The following is a 27,836-nucleotide window of genomic DNA, read 5'->3' as shown; positions in this document are numbered from 1 at the left end:
GATGTAATAGCTGTAGCTTTATTTTACTGCTGCTCTTTCATTATTTTTTTACTTCACTTATTTTTCTTAAAACTGCATTCATTGTTGGTTAAGGAAGCTTGTAAGGAAGCATTTCACTGTAAGGTCTACACCTGTTGTATTTGGCGCATGTGACAAATGCAATTTAATTTGATTAGATGTATTTGACAGCACAAAGAAAATAACGCGCGGATAAAAAAAAAAAAGCAAACACAAATATAAAATTGTGTTAGAGTATAATTTAGACCACAGTCAGTTGTTTTCTTGAGACGTCACAATCTAAAAACGTCCATCAGACGTGTGGGCGTGTCGCGTGTAGCTCGTTTGGTTATTGGCACGCAGAGCCCTCTCTTGTTATTGTGGGAGCAGAACATGGGAATGGAGAGGCGCAGCCCTTTTACGCAATGTTCCCCTTCATCACACATTTCTTTGTTCCTAAAACAACATGTAAAACATGTTATAACTGCTCCTACATTTGCATATAGCCTACATAACACATCCTTTAGGTTTACAATATCCATGGATAATAAAATAACCTTGTGGAGTAGGCTATTCTGTCTATCTGTATTCAAGACAAGCCGCTTTAGGTGAAGGAGAAGGGTCAACCTCTCTCCAAACAGCAAGAAAAATCAATAGGCTCATAAATCAAAGTCCGTGTTCTTTAACTACCAGGAGTCACCTTCCAATCAGGGCAGAGAGAAAGCACTATGATATCATCCCTATAGCCAGTCTCCGGGCGAGTTAGACTTTCCTTTGTTTGAGCTGCCAGGGGCTGCTACTGTATTTGGAGCGGAGGAGGGAGGGAGAAGGGAGGGAGAAGAAGCATGTTCGGAGGGCGGGGTTTGGGTATCTGGATCTCACGTCTCCTCCCGCCGCCGCCTCTGATAGGATTACAGTTCAGCCCGGTTACCAAGTCCGGGAGCTTTTTCTCACAAACAAGTAACGCCCACCCACTGAACCGGGAACGCTCATTACAGAACACATTGACAGTGACAAAGAGAGAAGTTTAATGAACAACACTTTCGTTTGTTTCTCACAGGATTTAAGGATATTTACAGACTTCTAGTCTTTTTTTAACAACGTTTTGGCAATATTTATAATTTTTTGAGTCAAGAAGCCTATTTTGAATTGTGTTCTCTTTATGGGACCTTTACATAAAGTGATTGAAAACGTTTGGACGCGTCATCTCTGAACGATCTCAAGAAAGTGCTGAGTGCGCTCACTACATGCCGACGCTTTAGGTTGAACAGGTGGCGCCATCTCGGATTTCCTTTAAGTATTTACAATTATTTGGGACAGGCAGACGGGACTTTACTTCAGATGCTCCTCACATACCGGACAGACCCCGTTTAGCGCGACAGAGGAGAGAGCGAGAAACAAAAGCCCATCTGGTCAAAACAAACAAACCGTTTATAGTTTGACAGTTAGACGCGGTTATAACTGCCGCTGACTTCGACATGGTCGTTGAAAGTCCCCGGTTACACGGGGTTAAAGCCCCGGCCCCTACCCCCAATAACGAGAACGTTGTCCCGGCTTCCCTAAGCAGTCCTGCCGTGGATATCTTGCGGAACTTCTACCACACCAAGCGGGTGGGGAACTACCTGATCGGGAGGAAACTTGGAGAGGGCTCCTTTGCTAAAGTCCGAGAGGGACTTCATGCCACGACCGGAGAGAAGGTAGGCTAGTCGACAGTTCTTGAACTTAAGTTTTTTCGATGTTGAAATGTAAAACTTTGAATCTTTTGCCAAGTGACCCATATTGCTACAGTTACAAGATGTAGATTATGTATTGGACATTTTGACAACTGCTTAAATTAGGCTACTTAATTATAACGGGGTTACAATAGCCTCCTATTAAACACGTAACATGTAAATAGACACTTCACATTGAAAAGTGATGTCATTGATATTTTCTATCACGTTTTAAACTACTTGCTAATCGGTACAGCGGTTACACGACGTGGTGACACATACAGTCATATATATATATACATAGTCACATACATAGTCATGTTTGCCGGGTCGATAACGTTACGTTCCCCAGCAAGAACAACAACAGTCACTCAAACAGAAGAGAGAACTAACGAAGAGTCACTGACCAACAACCCAAAACAGGTGGGCTTTTAGGAGGGGTTCTGAAAGTTGACTAGCAACAACAACTGGGACCTAAAAGACACCCACCACGTGCGCCCACTACATTACCCCAAGAAGAGGCAAACAAAAGAAAACCCCGCACCAAACTTAAAGACAGGAAGCAAACCAAAAAGGTGTTGCAAAACGAAATCAGATAAAGGATTGCTTTTCTAGAAATCAAAATAGGGCGCTCCGACTAAAGGTGTTGACCCTCCACATCTCTCAAGCCAACAGGAGCACTGGGCCAGCCACTCTTAAATAGCACCTGGGCCAGCACGGGTGAAACACCTTCCCACTAACGAGATGGACAAGCCAGCACAGGTGTAACACATAACTGACTAACGAGGTGACACCAATCGGTGCGCCCTACTTACTAACGAGTTAGTGGAAAAAACCAAAACCTGTAACAATAACCTAGCGCTTACTTATTTCACAACTCATAATGATAATAATAATAATAATAATATAATGACAAATGAGGTCTGATGTACACATGCAACCCTACTGTAATAATGACACATTCATAATGAATGGACTCCTATAGTGCCAGGTGGGGATGGTTAACCAGCACTGTGGGAGGTAACGCACGCACACTCATACACACACTCATACACACACTCATACGCACACTCCTGCCCAAAACCCAGCATGAATAAGATCAATATTTACTGTAGTGTGTGTGTGTGTGTGTGTTCTGTACCAGGTGGTGTGTGTGTGTGTGTGTGTGTGTTCTGTACCAGTGTGTGTGTGTGTGTGTGTGTGTGTGTGTGTGTGTGTGTGTGTGTGTTCTGTACCAGGTGGTGTGTGTGTGTGTGTGTGTGTGTGTGTGTGTGTGTGTGTGTGTGTATAATGAATAGACCAGCCCATGAGAAAGTGGCGCGGACACTTACATATTAAATTATGGCTTTGATATGTGTGTGCGTGTGCGTGTGTGTGTGTGTCTGTGTGTGTGTGTGCGTGCGTGTGTCTGTGTGGCGTGTGTGTGTGTGTGTGTGTGTGCGTGTGCGTGTGTGTCTGTGTGTGTGTGTCTGTGTGCGTGTGTGTCTGTGTGTGTGTGCGTGTCTGTGTGCGTGTGTGTCTGTGTGTGTGTGTCTGTGTGCGTGTGCGTGTGTGTCTGTGTGTGTGTGTCTGTGTGCGTGTGTGTGTGTGTGTGTGCTACCATTGGCCACTGGTTGCCTTTGTCTCTCTGGGTTCTCTGGGCTTTTGAGGTGCAGCCAAATTCATTAGCATATTACAAAAACACGTACCCCTTTTCCTCACTGTGTGAGTGCGCGTTTGTGCGTATGTGTTTTTCACTATGTGTGTGTGTGTGTGTGCGTGTTTTTGTGTGTGACCTGAAATTCCTATTTAGAAAATTAAAGAAATAGATCCCCCCCCGTACCCCCTTTCACTCTGTTGCTGTGGAGAGAGAGAGATAGAATCCTTCTCTCCTCTCTTCCCTCCTTTCCTCCTTCCCTTGTTCCCTTTGTATGGATGATGCAAACACTTGGCAATCACAGTCAGGAGAGGGGAGGAGAGGAGGGGAGGAGGCGGGGAGGAGGGGAGGGGGGAGGAGAGGGGGAGGGGAGGGAGGAGGAGAGGGGGAGGGGAGGGGGGGAGGGGGAGGGAGGGAGGGGGAGGGGAGGGGAGAGGAGCAGCGCTGCTCTCTGGGTCGTCTACAACGGGAGCCTGGGGGTGGGGGGGGGGGAGCGGTATTTGGGGTCAGTGTCCGGGGGGGTAGAGAAGCGTCTGGGGGATCATATTATTAGAAAGGGCTAGGAAAGGGAGAGGTAGAGGGGAAGATAGCACATGTTGTGTATGATGAATCTGTTGTGAATGTATGTAACCCACTTTCCCCGCATGACCCCTTTCCCCCTGTGTCTGTCTGAGAGAGAGAAGATAACAACTTCTCATGGCCCCTGGGCTGAGAACCCCCTCCTCTCCTCCCAGCTCGCCTTATCTCCCCTTACTGTAAACACACACATTCATTCCCATACTGAATCAAGTATACCCCCACTCTCCATCTCCCCTCCCCCAGTATACCCCCACTCTCCATCTCCCCTCCCCCAGTATACCCCCACTCTCCATCTCCCCTTCCCCAGTATACCCCCACTCTCCATCTCCCCTTCCCCAGTATACCCCCACTCTCCATCTCCCCTTCCCCAGTATACCCCCACTCTCCATCTCCCCTCCCCCAGTATACCCCCACTCTCCATCTCCCCTTCCCCAGTATACCCCCACTCTCCATCTCCCCTCCCCCAGTATACCCCCACTCTCCATCTCCCCTCCCCCAGTATACCCCCCACTCTCCATCTCCCTCCCCCAGTATACCCCCACTCTCCATCTCCCCTCCCCCAGTATACCCCCACTCTCCATCTCCCCTCCCCCAGTATACCCCCACTCTCCATATCCCTCCCCCAGTATACCCCCACTCTCCATCTCCCCTCCCCCCAGTATACCCCCACTCTCCATCTCCCCTCCCCCAGTATACCCCCACTCTCCATCTCCCTCCCCCCAGTATACCCCCCACTCTCCATCTCCCCTCCCCCCAGTATACCCCCACTCTCCATCTCCCCTCCTCCAGTATACCCCCACTCTCCATCTCCCCTCCCCCAGTATACCCCCACTCTCCATTCTTCTTTGTTGTCATTCAACAAAGGACGACTCGTTTTCATGCATTTTTTCATTGAGAAATACTGCAAACATCTTAATTAAATGTAAAATTGCGTGACTAAGATCTCCTCTAGTGTTATAGTGTGTTAGGCATGCTGGAGACAGCTGCTGTAGTGGCAGAGACCAGTACAGGTTACTATATACAGGATGGCCTCTCTCTCTCTCCCTCTCTCTCTGTCTCCCCCCCCTCTCTCTCTCTCTCTCTCTCTCTCTCTCTCTCTCTCTCTCTCTCCTCTCTCTGCTCTCTCTCTCTCTGTCTCTCTCTCTGCTCTCTCTCTCTCTCTGTCTCTCTCTCTCTCTCTCTCTGTCTCTCTCTCTGTCTCTCTCTCTCTCTGTCTCTCTCTCTCTCTCTCTGTCTCTCTCTCTCTGTCTCTCTCTCTCTTCTCTCTGTCTCTCTCTCTCAATTCAATTTCAATTCAATTTAAGGGCTTTATTGGCATGGGAAGTGAAGTAGATAGTAAACAAAAGTGAAATAAACAATAAATATTAACAGTAAACATTACACTCAGAAGTTTCAAAAGAATAAAGACATTTCAAATGTCATATTATGTATATATACAGTGTTGTAACAATGTGCAAATAGTTAAAGTACAAATGGGAAAATAAATAAACATAAATATGGGTTGTATTTACAATGGTGTTTGTTCTTCACTGGTTGCCCTTTTCTTGTGGCAACAGGTCACAAATCTTGCAGCTGTGATGGCACACTGTGGTTTTTCACCCAGTAGATAAGGGAGTTTATCAAAATTGGGTTTGTTTTCGAATTCTTTGTGGATCGCTGTAATCTGAGGGAAATATGTGTCTCTAATATGGTCATACATTTGGCAGGAGGTTAGGAAGTGCAGCTCAGTTTCCACCTCATTTTGTGGGCAGTGTGCACATAGCCTGTCTTCTCTTGAGAGCCAGGTCTGCCTACGGCGGCCTTTCTCAATAGCAAGGCTATGCTCACTGAGTCTGTACATAGTCAAAGCTTTCCTTAAGTTTGGGTCAGTCACAGTGGTCAAGTATTCTGCCACTGTGTACTCTCTGTTTAGGGCCAAATAGCATTCTAGTTTGCTCTGTTTTTTTGTTTGTTCTTTCCAATGTGTCAAGTAATTCTCTTTTTGTTTTCTCATGATTTGGTTGGGTCTAATTGGTGTTGTTGTTGTTGTTGTCCTGGGGCTGTGTGGGGTCTGTTTGTGTTTGTAGAACAGAGCCCCAGGACAAGCTTACTTAGGGGACTCTTCTCCAAGTTCATCTCTCTGTAGGTGATGGCTTTGTTATGGAAGGTTTGGGAATCGCTTCCTTTTAAGTGGTTATAGAATTTAACGGCTCTTTTCTGGATTTTGATAATTAGCGGGTATTGGCCTAATTCTGCTCTGCATGCATTATTTGGTGTTTTACGTTGTACACGGAGGATGTTTTTGCAGAATTCTGCATGCAGAGTCTCAATTTGGTGTTTGTCCCATTTTGTGAATTCTTGGTTGGTGAGCGGACCCCAGACCTCAGAACCATAAAGGGCAATGGGTTCTATAACTGATTCAAGTATTTTTAGCCAGATCCTAATTGGTATGTCAAATTTTATGTTCCTTTTGATGGCATAGAAGGCCCTTCTTGCCTTGTCTCTCAGATCGTTCACAGCTTTGTGGAAGTTACCTGTGGCGCTGATGTTTAGGCCGAGGTATGTATAGTTTTTTGTGTGCTCTAGGGCAACGGTGTCTAGATGGAATTTGTATTTGTGGTCCTGGCAACTGGACCTTTTTGGAACACCATTATTTTTGTCTTACTGAGATTTACTGTCAGGGCCCAGGTCTGACAGAATCTGTGCAGAAGATCTAGGTGCTGCTGTAGGCCCTCCTTGGTTGGTGACAGAAGCACCAGATCGTCAGCAAACAGAAGACATTTGACTTCAGATTCTAGTAGGGTGAGGCCGGGTGCTGCAGACTGTTCTAGTGCCTCGCCAATTCGTTGATATATATGTTGAAGAGGGTGGGGCTTAAACTGCATCCCTGTCTCACCCCACGGCCCTGTGGAAAGAAATGTGTGTTTTTTGCCAATTTTAACCGCACACTTGTTGTTTGTGTACATGGATTTTATAATGTCGTATGTTTTTCCCCCAACCCCACTTTCCATCAATTTGTATAGCAGACCCTCATGCCAAATTGAGTCAAAAGCTTTTTTGAAATCAACAAAGCATGAGAAGACTTTGCCTTTGTTTTGGTTTGTTTGTTTGTCAATTTGGGTGTGCAGGGTGAATACGTGGTCTGTCGTACGGTAATTTGGTAAAAAGCCAATTTGACATTTGCTCAGTACATTGTTTTCACTGAGGAAATGAACTAGTCTGCTGTTAATGATAATGCAGAGGATTTTCCCAAGGTTGCTGTTGACGCATATCCCACGGTAGTTATTGGGGTCAAATTTGTTCTCTCTCTCTGTCTCTGTCTCTCTGTCTCTCTCTCTCTCTCTCTCTCTCTCTCTCTCTCTCTCTCTGTCTCTGTCTCTGTCTCTGTCTCTGTCTCTGTCTCTGTCTCTGTCTCTGTCTCTGTCTCTGTCTCTCTCTCTGTCTCTCTCTCTGTCTCTCTCTCTGTCTCTCCTGGTCCATTCTCCATGGGTATAGTTGTTAATGATATCATATCTCACAGAGTGGAGTGGTCAGGCTGCCCTGTGTCTACAGTCTGGGGTCTAGACTCTCTAACTGTAAGTCGCTCTGGACAAGAGCATCTGCTAAATGACTAAAATGTAAATGAATCAGTTTAGTAACACCTGGGCTTGGAGCGAAAAGGGTAGCTCTCCAGGAACACAGTTGGGCAACTCTGGTCTAGGGTCTAGACTGATCTTATTATTTTTTCCCTCCCTCCTTCTCTCCTTCTCTCCTTCTCTCCTTCCTTCCCTCCCTCCTTCCCTCCCTTTCTCCTTCCTTCCCTCCCTCCCTCCCTCCTTCTCTCCTTCTCTCCCTCCCTCCTTCCCTCCCTCTCGCCTTCCCTCCCTCTCTCCTTCTCTCCTTCCCTCCCTCTCTCCTTCCCTCCCTCCTTCCTTCCTTCCCTCCCTCCCTCCTTCCCTCCCTCTCTCCCAGGTTGCAGTAAAGGTGATAGATAAGAGGAAGGCGAAGAAGGACTCGTATGTGACTAAGAACCTCCGTAGAGAGGGCCACATCCAACAGATGATCAGACACCCCAACATCACCCAGCTGCTGGACATCCTGGAGACTGAGAACAGGTACTATACAATACTATACTATACAATACTATACTATACTATACTATACTATACTGTAGACTACTGGACATACTGGAGACTGATAACAGGTACTATACTATATGATACGATACTATACTATACTATACTATACTATACTATACTATAATGTAGACTACTGAACATACTGGAGACTGAGAACAGGTACTATACTATACTATACTATACTATACTATACTATACTATACTGTATACTACTGGACATGCTGGAGACTGAAAACAGGCTCAGTTACTACCAGGTGATGGAGTTGTTACTACCAGGTGATGGAGTTGTTACTACCAGGTGATGGAGTTGTGTCCTGTCATCTATCTGTTATCATCAGTTACTACCTGGTGATGGAGTTGTGTCCTGTCATCTATCTGTTATCATCAGTTACTACCTGGTGATGGAGTTGTGTCCTGTCATCTATCTGTTATCATCAGTTACTACCTGGTGATGGAGTTGTGTCCTGTCATCTATCTGTTATCATCAGTTACTACCTGGTGATGGAGTTGTGTCCTGTCATCTATCTGTTATCACCAGTTACTACCTGGTGATGGAGTTGTGTCCTGTCATCTATCTGTTATCACCAGTTACTACCTGGTGATGGAGTTGTGTCCTGTCATCTATCTGTTATCATCAGTTACTACCAGGTGATGGAGTTGTGTCCTGTCATCTATCTGTTATCATCAGTTACTACCTGGTGATGGAGTTGTGTCCTGTCATCTATCTGTTATCATCAGTTACTATCTGGTGATGGAGTTGGGTCCTGTCATCTATCTGTTATCATCAGTTACTACCAGGTGATGGAGTTGTGTCCTGTCATCTATCTGTTATCACCAGTTACTATCTGGTGATGGAGTTGTGTCCTGTCATCTATCTGTTATCATCAGTTACTACCTGGTGATGGAGTTGTGTCCTGTCATCTATCTGTTATCATCAGTTACTATCTGGTGATGGAGTTATTATGTTATCATCAGTTACTACCAGGTGATGGAGTTGTGTCCTGTCATCTATCTGTTATCACCAGTTACTATCTGGTGATGGAGTTGTGTCCTGTCATCTATCTGTTATCATCAGTTACTACCTGGTGATGGAGTTGTGTCCTGTCATCTATCTGTTATCATCAGTTACTACCTGGTGATGGAGTTGTTACTACCTGGTGATGGAGTTGTGTCCTGTCATCTATCTGTTATCATCAGTTACTACCTGGTGATGGAGTTGTGTCCTGGAGGAAACCTGATGAACCGGATCTACGATAAGAAGAAGCTGGACGAGAGAGAGACGCAGAAATATGTACGTCAGCTGGTGATGGCTGTGGAACATCTACACAGGGCCGGAGTGGTGCACAGGTAAGGGGGAGACACACACGTAGATACACACACACACACACACACACACACACACACACACACACACACACACACACACACACACACACACACACAGACACACACACACACACACACACACGTAGATACACACACACACACGTAGATACACACACACACGTAGATACACACACACACACACGTAGATACACACACACACACACACACACACACGTAGATACACACACACACACACGGACGCACACAGATCTAGATGCACACAGACGTATACACTCACTCACTCACTCACTCACTCACTCACTCAGAGATATCCATCAAAGTATCAGCATATGATTATTTAGCCACTGACTGTAAAGTTCTGGACCTCTCTGTGTCTGTCTCGCAGGGATCTGAAGATTGAGAACCTACTGTTGGATGAACAGGAACACATCAAGCTCATAGGTAACTACACCCCAGCCCCCGTTTACCTAACTGACCACCGTTTACCTAACTGACCACCGTTTACCTAACTGACCACCGTTTACCTAACTGACCACCGTTTACCTAACTGACCCCCGTTTACCTAACTGACCCCCGTTTACCTAACTGACCCCCGTTTACCTAACTGACCCCGTTTACCTAACTGACCCCCGTTTACCTAACTGACCCCCGTTTACCTAACTGACCCCCGTTTACCTAACTGACCCCCGTTTACCTAACTGACCCCCGTTTACCTAACTGACCACCGTTTATCTAACTGACCCCGGCTTTGTCTGTGTGTGTTCTTTCATTTCTCTTTTTTATCTCATCTAAAAAGGTCAATTCCCACGACAGAAAGAGATGACTCACTAACCAAACAGACTGACTCAGCCAACAGTAGCTAGGGTTAAAGCAGAGCGTTACCTCTTCCAGTGTAGCAGGGTGTTTCAGGGGAACAGAGCGTTACCTCTTCCAGTGTAGCAGGGTGTTTCAGGGGAACAGAGCGTTACCTCTTCCAGAGTAGCAGGGTGTTTCAGGGGAACAGAGCGTTACCTCTTCCAGTGTAGCAGGGTGTTTCAGGGGAACAGAGCGTTACCTCTTCCAGAGTAGCAGGGTGTTTCAGGGGAACAGGCGACCTCTTCCAGAGTAGCAGGGTGGTTCAGGGGAACAGAGCGTTACCTCTTCCAGAGTAGCAGGGTGTTTCAGGGGAACAGAGCGTTACCTCTTCCAGAGTAGCAGGGTGTTTCAGGGGAACAGAGCGTTACCTCTTCCAGAGTAGCAGGGTGGTTCAGGGGAACAGAGCGTTACCTCTTCCAGAGTAGCAGGGTGTTTCAGGGGAACAGAGCGTTACCTCTTCCAGAGTACCAGGGTGTTTCAGGGAAGTCATTCTTTATTAGTCCCAAATTGGGAAATTGTTTTGCGACAGTTGAGACATGACAATAAACATAAGGAGGGAGGCAGACTGTTGTAAACACAACCCATATTTATGTTTATTTATTTTTCCTTTTGTACTTTAACTATTTGCACATTGTTACAACACTGTATATAGACATAATATGACATTTGAAATGTCTTTATACTTTTGGAACTTTTGTGAGTGTAATGTTTCCTGTTAATATGTATAGTTTATTTCACTTTTGTTTATTATCTATTTCACTTGCTTTGGCAATACCAGTCAAAAGTTTTAGAACACCTACTCATTCAAGGGTTTTTCTTTATTTTTACTATTTTTTACATTGTAGAATAATAGTGAAGACATCAAAACAATGAAATAGCACATATGTTGCAGTCGCAACAACCATCAAGCGCTATGATGAAACTGGCTCTCATGAGGACCGCCACAGGAAAGGAAGACCCAGAGTTACCTATGCTGCAGAGGATAAGTTCATTAGAGTTACTAGCCTCAGAAATTGCAGCCCAAATAAATGCTTCACAGAGTTCAAGTAACAGACACATCTCAACATCAACTGTTCAGAAGGGACTGTGTGAATCAGGCCTTCATGGTCGAATTGCTGCAAAGAAACCACTACTAAAGGACACCAATAAGAAGAAGAGACCTGCTTGGGCCAAGAAACACGAGCAATGGACATTAGACCGGTGGAAATCTGTCCAAATTGGAGATTTTTGGTTCCAACCGCCGTCTCTTTGTGAGACGCGGTGTGGGTGAGCGTATGATCTCCGCATGTGTAGTTCCCACCGTAAAGCATGGAGGAGGAGGTGTTATGGTGTGGGGGGTGCTTTGCTGGTGACACTGTCTGTGATTTCTTTAGAATTCAAGGCACACTTAACCAGCATGGCTACCACAGCATTCATCCCATCTGGTTTGGGCTTTTTTTGTTTGTTTTACCTTTATTTAACTAGGCAAGTCAGTTAAGAACAAATTCTTATTTACAATGACAGCCTACACTGGCCAAACCCAGACGATGCTGGGCCAATTGTGCGCCGCCCTATGGGACTCCCAATCAGGGCCGGTTATGATACAGTCTGGAATCGAACCAGGGGGTCTGTAGTGACGCCTCAAGCACTGAGATGCAGGGCCTTAGACCGCTGCGCCACTCGGGAGCCCAGGTGGGACTATCATTTGTTTTTCAACAGGACAATGACCCAACACACCTCCAGGCTGTGTAAGGGCTATTTGACCAAGAAAGAGAGTGATGGAGTGCTGCATCAGATGACCTGGCCTCCACAATCCCCTGACCTCAACCCAATTGGATTGGTTTGGGATGAGTTGGACCGCAGAGTGTAGGAAAAGCAGCCAACAAGCGCTCAGCATATGTGGGAACTCCTTCAAGACTGTTGGAAAAGCATTCCAGGTGAAGCTGGTTGAGAGAATGCCAAGAGTGTGCAAAGCTGTCACCAAGGCAAAGGGTGGCTATTTGAAGAATCTCAAATATTAAATATATTTTGATTTGTTTAAAACTTTTTTGGTTACTATATGATTCCATATGTGTTATTTCATAGTTTTGATGTCTTCACTATTATTCTAGAATGTAGAAAATAGCACAAATAAAGAAAAACCCTTGAATGAGTAGGTGTCCAAACTTTTGACTGGTACTGTATGTGTCCCATGTCAATCAAGCCCCTTAAATTGAATTGAACTGTTGAACCAGGAAGGGTTGTAAATAACACACATATCCACCTCTCTCCCCTCCCTCTCCCCTCTCCTCCCCCCTCTCCCCTCCCCCCTCCTCCTTCTCTCCCCTCTCTCCCTCCTTCTCTCCCTCCCTCTCCTGTAGATTTTGGTCTCAGTAACTGTGCAGGGATCCTGGGTTATTCGGACCCGTTCAGTACCCAGTGTGGGAGCCCAGCCTACGCTGCTCCGGAACTACTGTCCCGCAAGAAGTACGGACCCAAGGTGGACGTCTGGTCCATGTGAGTACACAAACCACACAACCAAAAGGTTTCATAAACAACAGTTTACAACATGCAGGTTTAATACACAACAGTTTACAACATACAGGTTTAATACACAACAGTTTACAACATGCAGGTTTAATACACAACAGTTTACAACATACAGGTTTAATACACAACAGTTTACAACATGCAGGTTTCCCATCCCTGCTGTATAAGACCTCTGTACAAACTACTAGATCACTTCTCAACAAGTTGACTATCATCGTTACAGGACTTATTTATGTGTCATAGACAGTAATGTCCCTGTGTGTGTTTCCCTGACAGAGGAGTGAACATGTACGCCATGCTGACTGGCACCCTTCCCTTCACCGTGGAGCCCTTCAGTCTCAGGGCTCTGCACCAAAAGATGGTGGACAAGGATATGAACCCTCTACCGCCCTCTCTCTCTACAGGTACACACACAGAAACAGTCACACTCACACACACACACACACACACGTATATACACGCACACACACACAGAAACATGCACGCTCGCAAACACACATACACACACACACACACACACACACACACACACTTCATATATATATACTACCGGTAACACTAGAAGTGGAGTCAAAAAGTCAAGACATTCATGTTAGGTAATAGAATACCATCAGGTCATGTACTACAGACACAAAGACAGTCTGCTTTCTCCTCCTAGACTCACCTACATAGAGACAGTCTGCTTTCTCCTCCTAGACTCACCTACATAGAGACAGTCTGCTTTCTCCTCCTAGACTCACCTACATAGTAACTAAGGTACAGACAGTCTGCTTTCTCCTCCTAGACTCACCTACATAGAGATAACTAGAGGGTGAAACAAAGACAGTCTGCTTTCTCCTCCTAGACTCACCTACATAGAGACAGTCTGCTTTCTCCTCCTAGACTCACCTACATAGAGACAGTCTGCTTTCTCCTCCTAGACTCACCTACATAGAGACAGTCTGCTTTCTCCTCCTAGACTCACCTACATAGAGACAGTCTGCTTTCTCCTCCTAGACTCACCTACATAGAGACAGTCTGCTTTCTCCTCCTAGACTCACCTACATAGAGACAGTCTGCTTTCTCCTCCTAGACTCACCTACATAGAGATAACTAGAGGGTGATACAAAGACAGTCTGCTTTCTCCTCCTAGACTCACCTACATAGAGATAACTAGAGGGTGAAACAAAGACAGTCTGCTTTCTCCTCCTAGACTCACCTACATAGAGATAACTAGAGGGTGAAACAAAGACAGTCTGCTTTCTCCTCCTAGACTCACCTACATAGAGATAACTAGAGGGTGAAACAAAGACAGTCTGCTTTCTCCTCCTAGACTCACCTACATAGAGACAGTCTGCTTTCTCCTCCTATCTCTCTCTCTCTCTCTCTCTCTCTCTCTCTCTCTCTCTCTCTCTCTCTCTCTGTCTCTCTCTCTCTCTCTCTCTCTCTCTCTCTCTCTCTCTCTCTGTCTCTCTCTCTCTCTGTCTCTCTCTCTCTCTCTCTCTCTCTCTCTGTCTCTCTCTCTCTCTCTCTCTCTCTCTCTCTCTCTCTCTGTCTCTCTCTATCTCTATCTCTCTCTCTTTCTCTCTGTCATTCTCTCTCTCATTCTCTCGCCGTTCTGAATGGTGGAGAGGAGAAAAGTTGTCTTGGCCAGATGAATTAGCCTGTAACTAGCAGAACACTCCCCCGGTTTCATGTAAGTTAAAGACAGCATTGGTATCTTGTTCTAGTCTTATCTTAATATTATATTAGCGCGTTAAATTGTTCCGTCAGGAAATATTCCAGTCTGTTCCTGACGTCTGGTGGCCGTTCCATAAATGCCTCGGAATTTCCTCCGGAGCCGGTCGGCAAATCAGATTGAGGCCTGTTGTTGTGAAACTGATGATAGCACAGTGTTTCCTTCAACTACAGTGCATTCGGAAAGTATTCAGACCCCTTGACTTTAACACATTTTGATACATTACAGCCTTATTCCCTCGATCCTGACTAGTCTCCCAGTCCCTGCAGCTGAAAAACATCCCCACAGCATGATGCTGCCACCACCATGCTTCACCGTAGGGATGGTGCCAGGTTTCCTCCAGACATGACGCTTGGCATTCAGGCCAAAGAGTTCAATCTTGGTTTCATCAGACCAGAGAATCTTGTTTCTCATGGTCTGAGAGTCTTTAAGTGTCTTTTGGCAAACTCCAAACGGGCTGTCATGTGCCTTTTACTGAGGAGTGGCTTCTGTCTGGCCACTCTACCATAAAGGCCTGATTGGTGGAGTGCTGCAGAGATGGTTGTCCTTCTGGAAGGTTCTCCCATCTCCACAGAGGAACTCTGGTGCTCTGTCAGAGTGACCATCGGGTTCTTGGTCACCTCCCTGACCAAGGCCCTTCTCCCCCGATTGCTCAATTTGGCCGGGCGGGCAGCTCTAGGAAGAGTCTTGGTGGTTCCAAACTTCTTCCATTTAAGAATGATGGCGGCCGCTGTGTTCTTGGGGACCTTCAATGCTGCAGAATGTTTTTGGTACCCTTCCCCAGATCTGTGCCTCAACACAATCCTGTCTCGGAGCTCTATCGACAATTCCTTCGACCTCCGGTTTTTGCTCTGACATGCACGGTCAACTGTGAGCTGACACTTATCAGCTCATTCCTCTGAGGTCAGGTGCATCTACACAGTGACGTTGATGGTAGCGTGTCTCAACATTCTTTGGCACCATGATTCATTTCTTTAGAATAGAGGAGGTAGCCTGTGTGTGTGTGTGTGTGTGTGTGTGTGTGTGTGTGTGTGTGTGTGTGTGTAAAGATCAACCTCAGGTATGAGTGGAGTGCCAAACCAAGCACCACAGGCAGGACCAACCAGTTCCCTTTAGCTCCTGCTGTCACTCATAACTCATACAATTAGCTGGAAATCTGTTTTAATTAGAGGTTCGGTTGGAGAAAGGTTATTGTAAAAGTTTCACCCCAACTGGTTCCCTTCCTCATTCCTGGCAAGGAACAACAATCCCACTGGGCAACAACTGGTTGAATCAACATTGTTTCCACGTCATTACAACCAAAATAATCTATGTGATGAAGTTGAATCAGCGTGGGAAAATGATTGGATTTGCAAAAAGTCATCAAGAAATTCATAGTTAGTTGACAACTCAACCAAATGTAAATCAAAACTAGACGTTGAACTGACATCTGTGCCCAGCGGGATAAGACTTGGCTCCACCTAAGTTGCAACTAAACCAACAAACCCCATTCCAATTCCAGTCAATTCAACAAGTACACTGAAATTCCAATTCCAATTCTCCCCAATGCTTTTCAATAAGGAACATTTGGAATGGGAATTTGAATTTGGTTTACTTTCTGAATTGACTGTAATTGAAATAGAATTGACCCCAAAACTGATATGCAAGCACTGTCTGGATTATTAAGTATTTTACGTCATAGTAAGTATTTTAACAAATTATCTGTCTCTCTCTCTGTCTCTCTGTTCTGTCTCTGTCTCTCTCTCTCTGTCTCTCTGTCTCTCTCTCTGTCTCTCTGTCTCTCGCTGTCTCTGTCTCTCTGTCTCTCGCTGTCTCTGTCTCTCTGTCTCTCTCTCTCTCTCTCTCTCTCTCTCTCTCTCTCTGTCTCTGTCTCTGTCTCTCTCTCTCTCTGTCTCTGTCTCTGTCTCTCTCTCTCTCTGTCTCTGTCTCTCTGTCTCTCTCTCTGTCTCTCTGTCTCTGTCTCTCTCTCTCTCTCTCTCTCTGTCTCTCTGTCTCTCTGTCTCTGTCTCTCTCTCTCTCTCTCTGTCTCTCTCTGTCTCTGTCTCTCTCTCTCTGTCTGTCTCTGTCTCTGTCTCTGTCTCTGTCTCTGTCTCTGTCTCTGTCTCTGTCTCTGTCTCTGTCTCTGTCTCTGTCTCTGTCTCTGTCTCTCTGTCTCTGTCTCCTCCACAGCGGCCATCTGTCTGTTGAAGAAGCTGTTAGAACCAGATCCAGCTAAGAGACCCAACATCCACCAGGTCATGGCTGATTCCTGGCTACAGCTGGCTAACGCTAACACTGGAGCACCCTACCTCAACAGGTACACACACACACACACACACACACACACACACACACACACACACTGGAGCACCCTACCTCAACAGGTACACACACACACACACACACACACACACACACACACACACTGGAGCACCCTACCTCAACAGGTACACACACACACACACACACACACACACACACACACACACTGGAGCACCCTACCTCACACACACACACACACACACACACTGGAGCACCCTACCTCAACAGGTACACACACACACACACACACACACACTGGAGCACCCTACCTCAACAGGTACAACACACACACACACACACACACACACACACACACACACACACACACACTGGAGCACCCTACCTCAACAGGTACACACACACACACACACACACACACACTGGAGCACCCTACCTCAACAGGTAACACACACACACACACACACACACACACACTGGAGCACCCTACCTCAACAGGTACACACACACACACACACACACTCAAACACACACACAGGTCAGATGGCTAACCTCTCTCTCTATAGGATCCACATTGAGGAGATCAACCACATGGTATTGCTCCATATGACAGAGAGGATGGGTTATAAACACAGCGAGGTGCTGAGTGCCGTGCTGACCAACAGAGCCTGTCACACCCTGGCTGTCTACTTCCTGCTCAACAACAAGATGAAGAGGCTCTCCAAGGAGTACAGGGTACGTTTTCAACACACTACACCGTGGAGTACAGGGTACGTTTTCATCACACTACACCGTGGAGTACAGGGTACGTTTTCATCACACTACACCGTGGAGTACAGGGTACGTCATCACACTACATCGTGGAGTACAGGGTACGTTTTCAACACACTACACCGTGGAGTACAGGGTACGTTTTCATCACACTACACCGTGGAGTACAGGGTACGTTTTCATCACACTACACCGTGGAGTACAGGGTACGTTTTCATCACACTACACCGTGGAGTACAGGGTATGTTTTCATCACACTACACCGTGGAGTACAGGGTACGTTTTCATCACACTACACCGTGGAGTACAGGGTACGTTTTCAACACACTACACCGTGGAGTACAGGGTACGTTTTCATCACACTACACCGTGGAGTACAGGGTACGTTTTCATCACACTACACCGTGGAGTACAGGGTACGTTTTCAACACACTACACCGTGGAGTACAGGGTACGTTTTCATCACACTACACCGTGGAGTACAGGGTACGTTTTCATCACACTACACCGTGGAGTACAGGGTACGTTTTCATCACACTACACCGTGGAGTACAGGGTACGTTTTCAACACACTACACCGTGGAGTACAGGGTACGTTTTCATCACAATACACCGTGGAGTAGAGGGTACGTTTTCATCACACTACACCGTGGAGTACAGGGTACGTTTTCATCACACTACACCGTGGAGTACAGGGTACGTTTTCATCACACTACACCGTGGAGTAGAGGGTACGTTTTCATCACACTACACCGTGGAGTACAGGGTACGTTTTCAACACACTACACCGTGGAGTATATTATAGTGGTAGCTACATTATAGTGGTAGCTACGTCCTTTGTTGTCTAATAGTTTCTAATGGAGGACATGACAAAGAGCTGCTAATTCAATCTGGACAAGATAAGAAAAGCTCTGGTCATTCAATAGCAACACACATAGCAGCAAGATACAAGGAAAAACCCAACAGAACGGAGCTTATTGTAATACGATGTTTTCTTCAGGAAAAGCAGTAGGCTTTTAACTCTAGAATAATGCTTGAATATCTTTGGAATAACATTGTAATAACGTTTCTGTCCCCCAGGAAAAGGTGTACCAAGAGAAAGAGAAGAAGACAGAGAAGAATGAATACTTCCAGACCCAGTGGAGGAAACACATAGAGAAGGTCACCATCCCTCCTAAACAGACTCCTGTCTACCTGGCTGTCAGCAAGGGCCCTAGCAAGGAGAAGAAACACAGGAATGGTGAGAGCACACACACGAACGCGAATACACACACACAAATAAACAAGCACCCACACACTCCCCTCTATTCAGTATGAAAAATGTACGCACTCACTAACTGTAAGTCGCTCTGGATAAGAGCGCCTGCTAAATGACTAAAAAATTTAAGATGTAAAATATTCCCCATATATCCTCTCAACAGAAATCCTTTCATTAGCTGGAGCACTGATTACTCTCAACAACAATGGCTGATGCCACAAGGCTGGGCGGTATACCGGGGTATTTGGGGAAAGCCACAGGATTGTTTTTCAATACCGTCAAAACACAGTTGAAACTATTTGAATATTTGTAGCTACTTTTTAAGTAAATACCTGCAGTCAACTTCTGCAATACGTTAGGAGATAAAGGTACATTGCGTTCTTCATTTCACCTGTCACATTATTATGTAGCTTACGGTAGTCCCCAGTCGCGTGGTGTTTATTTACAAGCACACGATGACAAGAGACCGGAACCTTGTGAGTCACTCTCTGTCGTGCAGCATGTGCCAGGTTATCTAATTACAGTATGGAATTCACAACTAAATGTTTGCCAGCTATTAAGTTAACGGTCTAGAATGTATTAAATGCTCTGTAGTTGTGCATTTGGTTTACTCATTTAGTAGCTAGTTAGCTATATAGCTAAGTGGTTAGCTTCTTCCAAATTCAAGCATTCGCTTGGTAACAGCAGAGAATCCCCTCCTGGATCAAGAGCCTTGCTGGCTAATATTAGTTTTGTGCATGCAGCAAACTGTGTAGCATTTTTGAGTTACTTGTATACTTGTATAGTTTAGGTCAGAAACTGTACAAAATGTTTGCAATGCGCTCGTTAGCATTTAGTTAGCATTCTCTATGAGGATTCCTTAGTACTTGTTAGCATTTTGTTAGCATTCTGGTAAGTCATGTTTTTTGGCCTTTGAATATTAGTACTTTTTAAATAAATACTTGCAGTCAACTTGTGCACTAGGTAATAGATAAAGCAGATCGCGTTCATTATTTCGCCCATTAGGTAATTTTTCATTATGAAGCTTTTTCATTATGAAGCTTACCGGTACTAGTTTCCCAAAACAGCGGTTTGAGCCAGTCACATGCGTTTGTTTACAAAGAAGCACAATTAGCTAAATGGGAGCTTTGTGAGGTGAGTCACTCCTGCAGTGAAACTTCAGTGAAATGATCAAGTTGTATTAAATTCACTACTAATATTTGCCAGCTATATATATTCTAACTAATAAGTTAACTATCTAAAATGTGCCAAATAAATTCTCTCCATCTGGGTTTTGCTAACTTGCTAATGTTAGCTAAGTGACTAACGTTAGCGTGCGTTTTGAGATACTTGCATAACTATGAGCTGGATTGTCTGGCCTAGTAGTAAATGTTGGCATGCGCTCGTTAGCATTTACCTAACATTGTTAGCATTTACCTAGCATTGTTAGCATTTTGGTAGCATTCTGGTAAGTGACGTTTTTTTGGGATTTTCTTCCTTTGAAAAAAAAAATAGCGCCCCTTGTGTGCACTACCGGTAATACCGTATATACCGGGACGGCAAAGGCACGGTATGAAGGTATGGAAATCTGGATACCACCCAACCCTAGATGCCACCCCTCCATACCTCCACCCCTCCCATCATTTCATCCCCATAAGAGAGGTGAGACCACACAACACACACAACACACACAGCCAGCATAGTACTGGGCGTACCTTGAAATGGGCCCTTGTGTTCCTATGTGCAGTGTATCATCACACCGGTGTGACCTTCTCCAGTTATTACAGAATGTACATTATACTAGCAGAACGTTTATTTACGTGAAGATGGTGTTGTACAAAGGCTAGCATGGCTGCAGAACTTAGCACGAAGGAGGAGCCAGTTCCACCGCATTTTCTCCCATAGCCCCCCCTCTAATCAGGGACTGATTTAGACCTGGGACACCAGGTGGGTGATTCCCCTCTAATCAGGGACTGATTTAGACCTGGGACACCAGGTGGGTGCAATAATGATCAGGTAGAACAGAAAAGCTGTCAAGTCTACACCCTGCTCCCTCCGGCGTACGATGTTTCCGGAATACTAACCGCCGGTCCTGGGATTTATCATTACGCACACCTGGCGTTCCATCATTACGCGCACCTGCAGATCATTATGATTCACACCTGGACTCCATTGCCTTCCTCATTACCTCCCCTTTATCTGTCCCTCCCTCACGTTCATTCCTCAGTCGGTATTGTTTCCGTGTCCGTGCTATATCGCCACGGTTACGCTGGTCTCGGTTCACGTTTGTTGTTTTATTAAACGTTTCACCTGCACCTGCTTCTCAACGCACAGCGTCGTTGTTACAAAAAGCAGCAGTAATCAAGACCTCGTAGGGTAACATTTGAATGCCCCTGGGCAAGGCCATGGAACAGTAGTGTATTTATTTGCATGTTATGACAGAGAGAAGAACTGCGTAACTCAGCCTCAGGTACCCAAATTACTAGGACAGTATATTTGCATATTACTAGAGGGAAGACGTTTTACTGACATAGCTGAGTAGATCTGTTGATACAGTGTTTAAAAACTGTACAGGCCTGTTCTGGCTGCAGCCGCCTCTCTCTCCCCCTCTCTCTCCCAAGTCACCCTCTGTTGACTCGTCTAACGTCTCATTCCGCAATCATGGCCATTAATATGGAGTTGGTCCACCCTTTGCTGCTATAACAGCCTCCACTCTTCTGGGAAGGCTTTCCACTAGATGTTGGAACATTGCTGTGGGGACTTGCTTCCATTCAGCCACAACAGCATTAGTGAGGTCAGGGTTCTGTGCAGGACAGTCAAGTTCTTCCACACCAATCTCGACAAACCATTTCTGTATGGACCTTGCCTTGTGCACGGGGGCATTGTCATGCTGAAACAGGAAAGGACCTTCCCCAAACTGCTGCCACAAAGTTGGAAGCACAGAACCGTCTAGAATGTCATTGTATGCTGTAACGTTAAGATTTCCCTTCACTGGAACTAAGGGGCCTAGTCCGAATCATGAAAAACAGCCCCAGACCATTATTCCTCCTCCAACAAACTTTACAGTCGGCACTATGCATTGGGGCAGGTAGCTTTCTCCTGGCATCCACCAAACCCAGATTAGTCCGTGATTCTTCACTCCTGAGAACACGTTTCCACTGCTCCAGAGTCCAATGGCGGCGAGCTTTACACCACTCCAGCCGATGCTTGGCATTGCGCATGGTGATCTTAGGCTTTGACGAAATTTGACGAACTGACTTGTTGGAAAGGTGGCATTCTATGTCGCTGCCACATTGAAAGTCACTAAGCTCATCAGTACGGGCCATTCGACTGCCAATGTTTGTCTATGGAGATTGCATGGCGGTGTGCTCAATTTTATACACCTGACAGCAACGGTTGTGGCTGAAATAGCTAAATCTACTAATGAAACACATGTAGTGTTTGAAGGCCATGTAGTGTATTTCTCCCTCCTGACAAATATATATTATATTGTCTCACCCTAAAGACAGCTACTACACACACTCACCCTAAAGACAGCGACCACACACACTCACCCTAAAGACAGCTACCATACACACTCACCCTAAAGACAGCGACCACACACACTCACCCTAAAGACAGCTACCATACACACTCACCCTAAAGACAGCTACTACACACACTCACCCTAAAGACAGCGACCACACACACTCAACCTAAAGACAGCTACCATACACACTCACCCTAAAGATAGCTACTACACACACTCACCCTAAAGACAGCTACCACACACACTCACCCTAAAGACAGCTACTACACACACTCACCCTAAAGACAACTACCACACACACACTCACCCTAAAGACAGCGACCACACACACTCAACCTAAAGACAGCTACCATACACACTCACCCTAAAGATAGCTACTACACACACTCACCCTAAAGACAGCTACCACACACACACTCACCCTAAAGACAGTTACTACACACACTCACCCTAAAGACAACTACCACACACACACTCACCCTAAAGACAGCTACTACACATACTCAACCTAAAGACAGCTACCATACACACTCACCCTAAAGACAGCTACTACACACACTCACCCTAAAGACAGCTACTACACACACTCAACCTAAAGACAGCTACTACACACATTCACCCTAAAGACAGCTACCACACACACACTCACCCTAAAGACAGCTACTACACATACTCAACCTAAAGACAGCTACCATACACACTCACCCTAAAGACAGCTACTACACACACTCACCCTAAAGACAGCTACTACACACACTCAACCTAAAGACAGCTACTACACACACTCAACCTAAAGACAGCTACTACACACACTCACCCTAGACAGCTACTACACACACTCATCCTAAAGACAGCTACCACACACACACTCACCCTAAAGACAGATACCACATACACACTCACCCTAAAGACAGCTACTACACACATTCACCCTAAAGACAGCTACTACACACACTCACCCTAAATACAGCTACTACACACACTCACCCTAAAGACAGCTACTACACACACTCACCCTAAAGACAGTTACTACACACACTCACCCTAAACACAGCTACCATACACACTCACCCTAAAGACGGCTACTACACACACTCACCCTAAAGACAGCTACTACACACACTCACCCTAAACACAGCTACCATACACACTCACCCTAAAGACGGCTACTACACACACTCACCCTAAAGACAGCTACTACACACACTCACCCTAAACACAGCTACCATACACACTCACCCTAAAGACGGCTACTACACACACTCACCCTAAAGACAGCTACTACACACACTCAACCTAAAGACAGCTACCATACACACTCACCCTAAAGACGGCTACTACACACACTCACCCTAAAGACAGCTACTACACACAGTCACCCTAAAGACAGTTACTACACACAGTCACACTAAAGACTTCTGTTCTCTAATGTTCTCTACTGTTCTGTAATGTTCTCTAGTGTTCTTTAGTGTTCTCTATTGGTCTCTACTGTTCTGTTGTTCTGTACTGTTCTCTAGTGTTCTGTACTGTTCTCAGAGGCAGATGTAGGGATAACATATGAATGGGTTAGGCTTAGCACTGGGGAAGATTTACAGTTAGAGTTGTGTTTGTTTTGGGGTGGAGAGAGACGGATAAAACTACATTCTGTGGGTTATGTGATGTAATGGACTGAAATATGTTATTTAGCAGTATAAAGACAGCCATTGTGTGGATATCAGACCTGGGTTCAAATACTATTTCAAACATCCAATTATTTTCACATACATTCCCGAAGTAAGTATTCAGATATATTTTATTTGAAAAGACAAGTAGTTGAAAATTGTAATGTATTTGGAAATACACTTAAAAAGTATTTGAACAATTTAAATACACTGGCTCAAATACACTCCCATGCATTTACCCAGGAATTTGGAAATAGTATTTGAAATAAGTATTTGAAAATCCTCTTAAATGCAATGAATATTTGGTTTTTACAAATAACCGTTAAAATACAAAAAAAAAGTACTTGTTTTGGGCTGTGTATTTGAAAATACCCAAATACACAGAAAATGTTTTTTTTTATACCAGATACTCAGATACACATGTATTTGAACCCAGGTCAGGTGGATACATGTCAGCCCAGAGGGTAACACTTATGTTATAGAATGTGGTCTGTAGTGACAGTTGACATTAACATTCCCTTCTCTCTCTCTCTCTCTCTCTCTCTCTCTCTCTCTCTCTCTCTCTCTCTCTCTCTCTCTCTGTGTGTCTCTGTCTCTGTCTCTGTCTCTGTCTCTGTCTCTGTCTCTGTCTCTCTCTCTCTCTCTCTCTCTCTCTCTCTCTCTCTCTCTCTCTCTCTCTCTCTCTCTGTCTCTCTCTGTCTCTCTCTGTCTCTCTCTGTCTCTCTCTGTCTCTCTCTGTCTCTCTCTGTCTCTCTCTGTCTCTCTCTGTCTCTCTCTCTCTCTCTCTGTCTCTCTCTCTCTCTCTCTCTGTCTCTCTCTCTCTCTTTCAGTTCTTCTGCGAGCGGTGACAGGTAACTTCCACCGCGCCTCTCCTCTCGCCCCGTCCGGCACCGTCGCCTCGTCCTCCATGGAATACCTGGAGATCCACCCCCTCTTCCCCCGCACGCCACAGCCAATCAGGCGCCTCGAAACTCTCCAGGCGGCCAATACCAGCCCGGACCACATCCCCGCCCCCCCTGCTCCCTCTCCAATCGGCATGCACTCCTACGACTCCCTCTCCAAAGCCGAGCCAATCGACGACGTTGTGGTTCCTGCCTCGGCCACGCCCTGGTACAAACTGACCAATGGGACCTTCTCTCCTCCGCGACACGTCTCCGCCTTTCACCCTGACTCCTCCTACTTAAAAAAGGCGACCATCCCCAGCCCCCCTGTGCTCATCGTCAACCCCCAGCCCAAAAAGTCCTCCTCTAACTCGGGTGACTGGTTTGGGTCAGACACCAGCGGTAGCCCCCCCAGCACCTTCGGCAGCCCCCCAGCAGGTTCAGCCTTCTCCCCGCCCAAATCAGCATTCTCCCCGCTTAACCCGTCATCTGCGTTTAGTCCGCCATCCTCCGGGGGCAACGTTGAGCCAGACAGCCCCCATCACCGCGGCAGTAAGTTCCCTTCTATGGGCATCGGCCAGATCCTGAAGAAGAAGGTCCCCTTCCAGCCATTCAGTTTCAGGGCGGAGCAAGCGGTGGAGGAGGATCTGGTGTCGCCGCCCCCCTACCACATGCAGACGCTGCTCTGCGCCTCCGGGGCACTTAAGACCCTCTGCTGAAGCATTGTGGGTAACGGGACAACGACGATGATCAAAGACCAGGATGTGGCTCTGGTCCAAAGTTAGTGCACTATAAAACGAGTTGTCGTCGTTTCATACAGTTTTGGATCTCGATCCTTCTTCCTGCGTCCTGTTTGGGGCAGGAAGTGGGTGTGGTACTTCCTGAGCGGCCTTGGAACTTTTGAACTTTGACCTGTGACCTGTCCTCTGCAGAGGCAGTCACCATGACGACACTATGACTCTAGATACACAGAGACACTCTGGCTGTTGGAGTGAAAGACTATAAAATAGAACACTGAAGACTAAAGTTGGATTGAAATTAAATGAAAATGACACACTTTGTACTGTCAACGATTGTTTCTGCTGGTGAAAGGCCTTTGTGAAGACAACTTGTGACTCCAGTGACTGGAACATGTGAAGGAAAGCTCCACAGTGTCAGAGTTTTACCTGTCGTTGTTACATATTGTGCTGTGAGAGAGGGCTGAGTGACAACACACACACACACACACACACACACACACACACACACACACACACACACACACAGAGATGAAGATATGGTTTTTACAGGTGGAAGTGGCTGTATAATCTAACTATTGTAAACCAAACCTACAACAACAGGGGCTGATTTCCCTGGAAGACTGTTATGTCATTGTGTTATTCTAGGAGGTCACTTCAGGTCGACATTACTGTGGTTGTGTGTTTAAGCCACATAGTTGCAATCCAGCAATACCAACACCAGGCTGATGTTTCTGCTGTTACGTTCATTAAAACAAACATTCTATGATCTGTGGTTTATCAGTAGAATGTTCGCTATAGTTTCATTCCAACGGAACCTGACGTCACTGATGGCTTCTACCATAGAATCAGAATAAGTTCTAATTCTATGGAATCCACAGTGAATAGTGTTCCACTGAACCCAACACCGCAGAATCCTAGCGAGAGTTTGTTTCCTAGCCAGTCACATATCCTTCCATATCCACCCCACACTCACTGCTCTGACTTCCCTGTAGACCTATAAGTTACTGTTCTGAGCCCAACTGTCAACCTGTTGTGTAATCAGGTTCTAAATGATATAACAGTGGAAATATACATCATTCCATATGACAGTTTAACTGTATACGAGCCAGTCCTAGGGGGTGTTCCGAATGGTATACTATTCCCTACAGAGTGCACTGCTTTTGACCAGAGCCCTATGGACTATAAAGGGAAAAGGATACCATTAGGGACTCGACCTCGGTCTCTGTTAGCAGATCTACCTGTTGAGACAGACATGTTCTATAAAAGTGTCAAAGCATTTACGATGACTTGTTGAGTGTTGCAACACAACCCAACCCTACCCTGCCTCGGACTGAAACAGAAAGAAGAGGAGGAAGAGGAGGAGGAGGAGGAGGAGGAAGAGGAAGAGGAGGGGGGGGGAGGAGGAGGAGGAGGAGGAGGAGGAGGAGGAGGAGGGGGGGCAGAACTACTAGGATCACTGCACGTCGTCTTAAGTGATACTGCCTGTAGTTTGTGCAATACTACTAAGTGTGTGTTCTGCCTGCTGTGACGGCGGTATTGCCAAGGTGCTTTCTGAAGGAATGGAAACGATGGTGTTGTTGCCGTGACAGTTTGCTGTGTAAATAAAAAATACTGTATGATTCCAGTCTTCTAAATGTTCCGATGATGGATTCTAGTGTTCTGTATTCCATGATTTAAACTACTACTGTGTTCTTATTCATACTGACTGTAACGTTTGACATTGTCACACCATAGATTCACCAGGACTGTATTGGACTAGCAGATGTTTCCACGTACACAAGGCTTCACAGTGTTGAGATAGAATGTCTTTCATATCTATCAAAACTTGCATGCAAAACCGTTTTAATACCGATTTGAATAAGTAAATGTCAAAACTTTTGAACTTTTTTAAAAATATGAAATGTTTTTTTTTTGTCGATATTGAGATTGAAATGGACGGACTTGAAATCGAGGAGGTTCTTTTGTAAGCTTTTGTAATGAAGTGCTTTTTGCTTTTGAGTGTCGGGAGATTTTTACGATGGCTTATAAAATATTTTAAATATTTATACTAAATCCATTAAGTCTCTGTCTGATCCTTGTACTGCACCTGCTGCCCTGTCTGAGGGCATGCCCGTAGACAAACTGTGTGTGTGTGTGTGTGTGTGTGTGTGTACGATACTCAGTCTTTATTGAACATTTCTCAAATACTTTGCCAAAATAAACCAGTTTTATATAAATATAAACCAAATAATCAAACGTATACATCGCAAACAATAAAACAACATATTGATCAAATATTACATTACTAAGTCCTAAACAAAGACCTGGGTC

At 45.5% G+C, this 27,836-nt stretch overlaps 1 protein-coding gene across 2 annotated transcripts; it reads left to right on the top strand.

The window, feature by feature from the left end:
• Window positions 1–866: 866 nt before the first annotated feature.
• On the top strand, window positions 867–26,103 carry LOC121542030 (hormonally up-regulated neu tumor-associated kinase homolog A). Of its 2 annotated transcripts, XM_041851454.2 has the most exons (11): window positions 867–1,694; window positions 7,855–7,997; window positions 9,219–9,368; window positions 9,754–9,809; window positions 12,563–12,698; window positions 13,008–13,135; window positions 16,618–16,744; window positions 17,274–17,442; window positions 18,559–18,718; window positions 20,231–20,377; window positions 24,736–26,103. In XM_041851454.2, the coding sequence occupies exons 1-11, from the start codon at window positions 1,476–1,478 to the stop codon at window positions 25,503–25,505; spliced, it is 2,205 nt and encodes a 734-aa protein (XP_041707388.1). In that variant the 5' UTR covers window positions 867–1,475; the 3' UTR covers window positions 25,506–26,103. The 2 variants fall into 2 exon arrangements, with proteins under 2 accessions (XP_041707388.1, XP_041707389.1); XM_041851455.2 differs by lacking the exon at window positions 20,231–20,377 and having other exon boundaries at window positions 868–1,694.
• Window positions 26,104–27,836: the final 1,733 nt, after the last annotated feature.

This window comes from Coregonus clupeaformis, chromosome 27 (assembly GCF_020615455.1).
Source record: "Coregonus clupeaformis isolate EN_2021a chromosome 27, ASM2061545v1, whole genome shotgun sequence".
NCBI lineage: Eukaryota > Metazoa > Chordata > Actinopteri > Salmoniformes > Salmonidae > Coregonus > Coregonus clupeaformis.
Note: the sequence above shows the minus strand (reverse complement) of the source record. Positions and strands in the feature narration are given on the sequence as shown.

Bases quoted from the DNA above. Each gene is read 5' to 3' on its own strand.
- LOC121542030 (XM_041851454.2), top strand. From the start codon at position 1,476: ATGGTCGTTGAAAGTCCCCGGTTACACGGGGTTAAAGCCCCGGCCCCT. The intron at 16,745-17,273 runs GTACACACACAC...CTCTCTCTATAG, and splicing joins GGAGCACCCTACCTCAACAG to GATCCACATTGAGGAGATCA. The intron at 18,719-20,230 runs GTGAGAGCACAC...AAAAAAAAATAG, and splicing joins GGAGAAGAAACACAGGAATG to CGCCCCTTGTGTGCACTACC.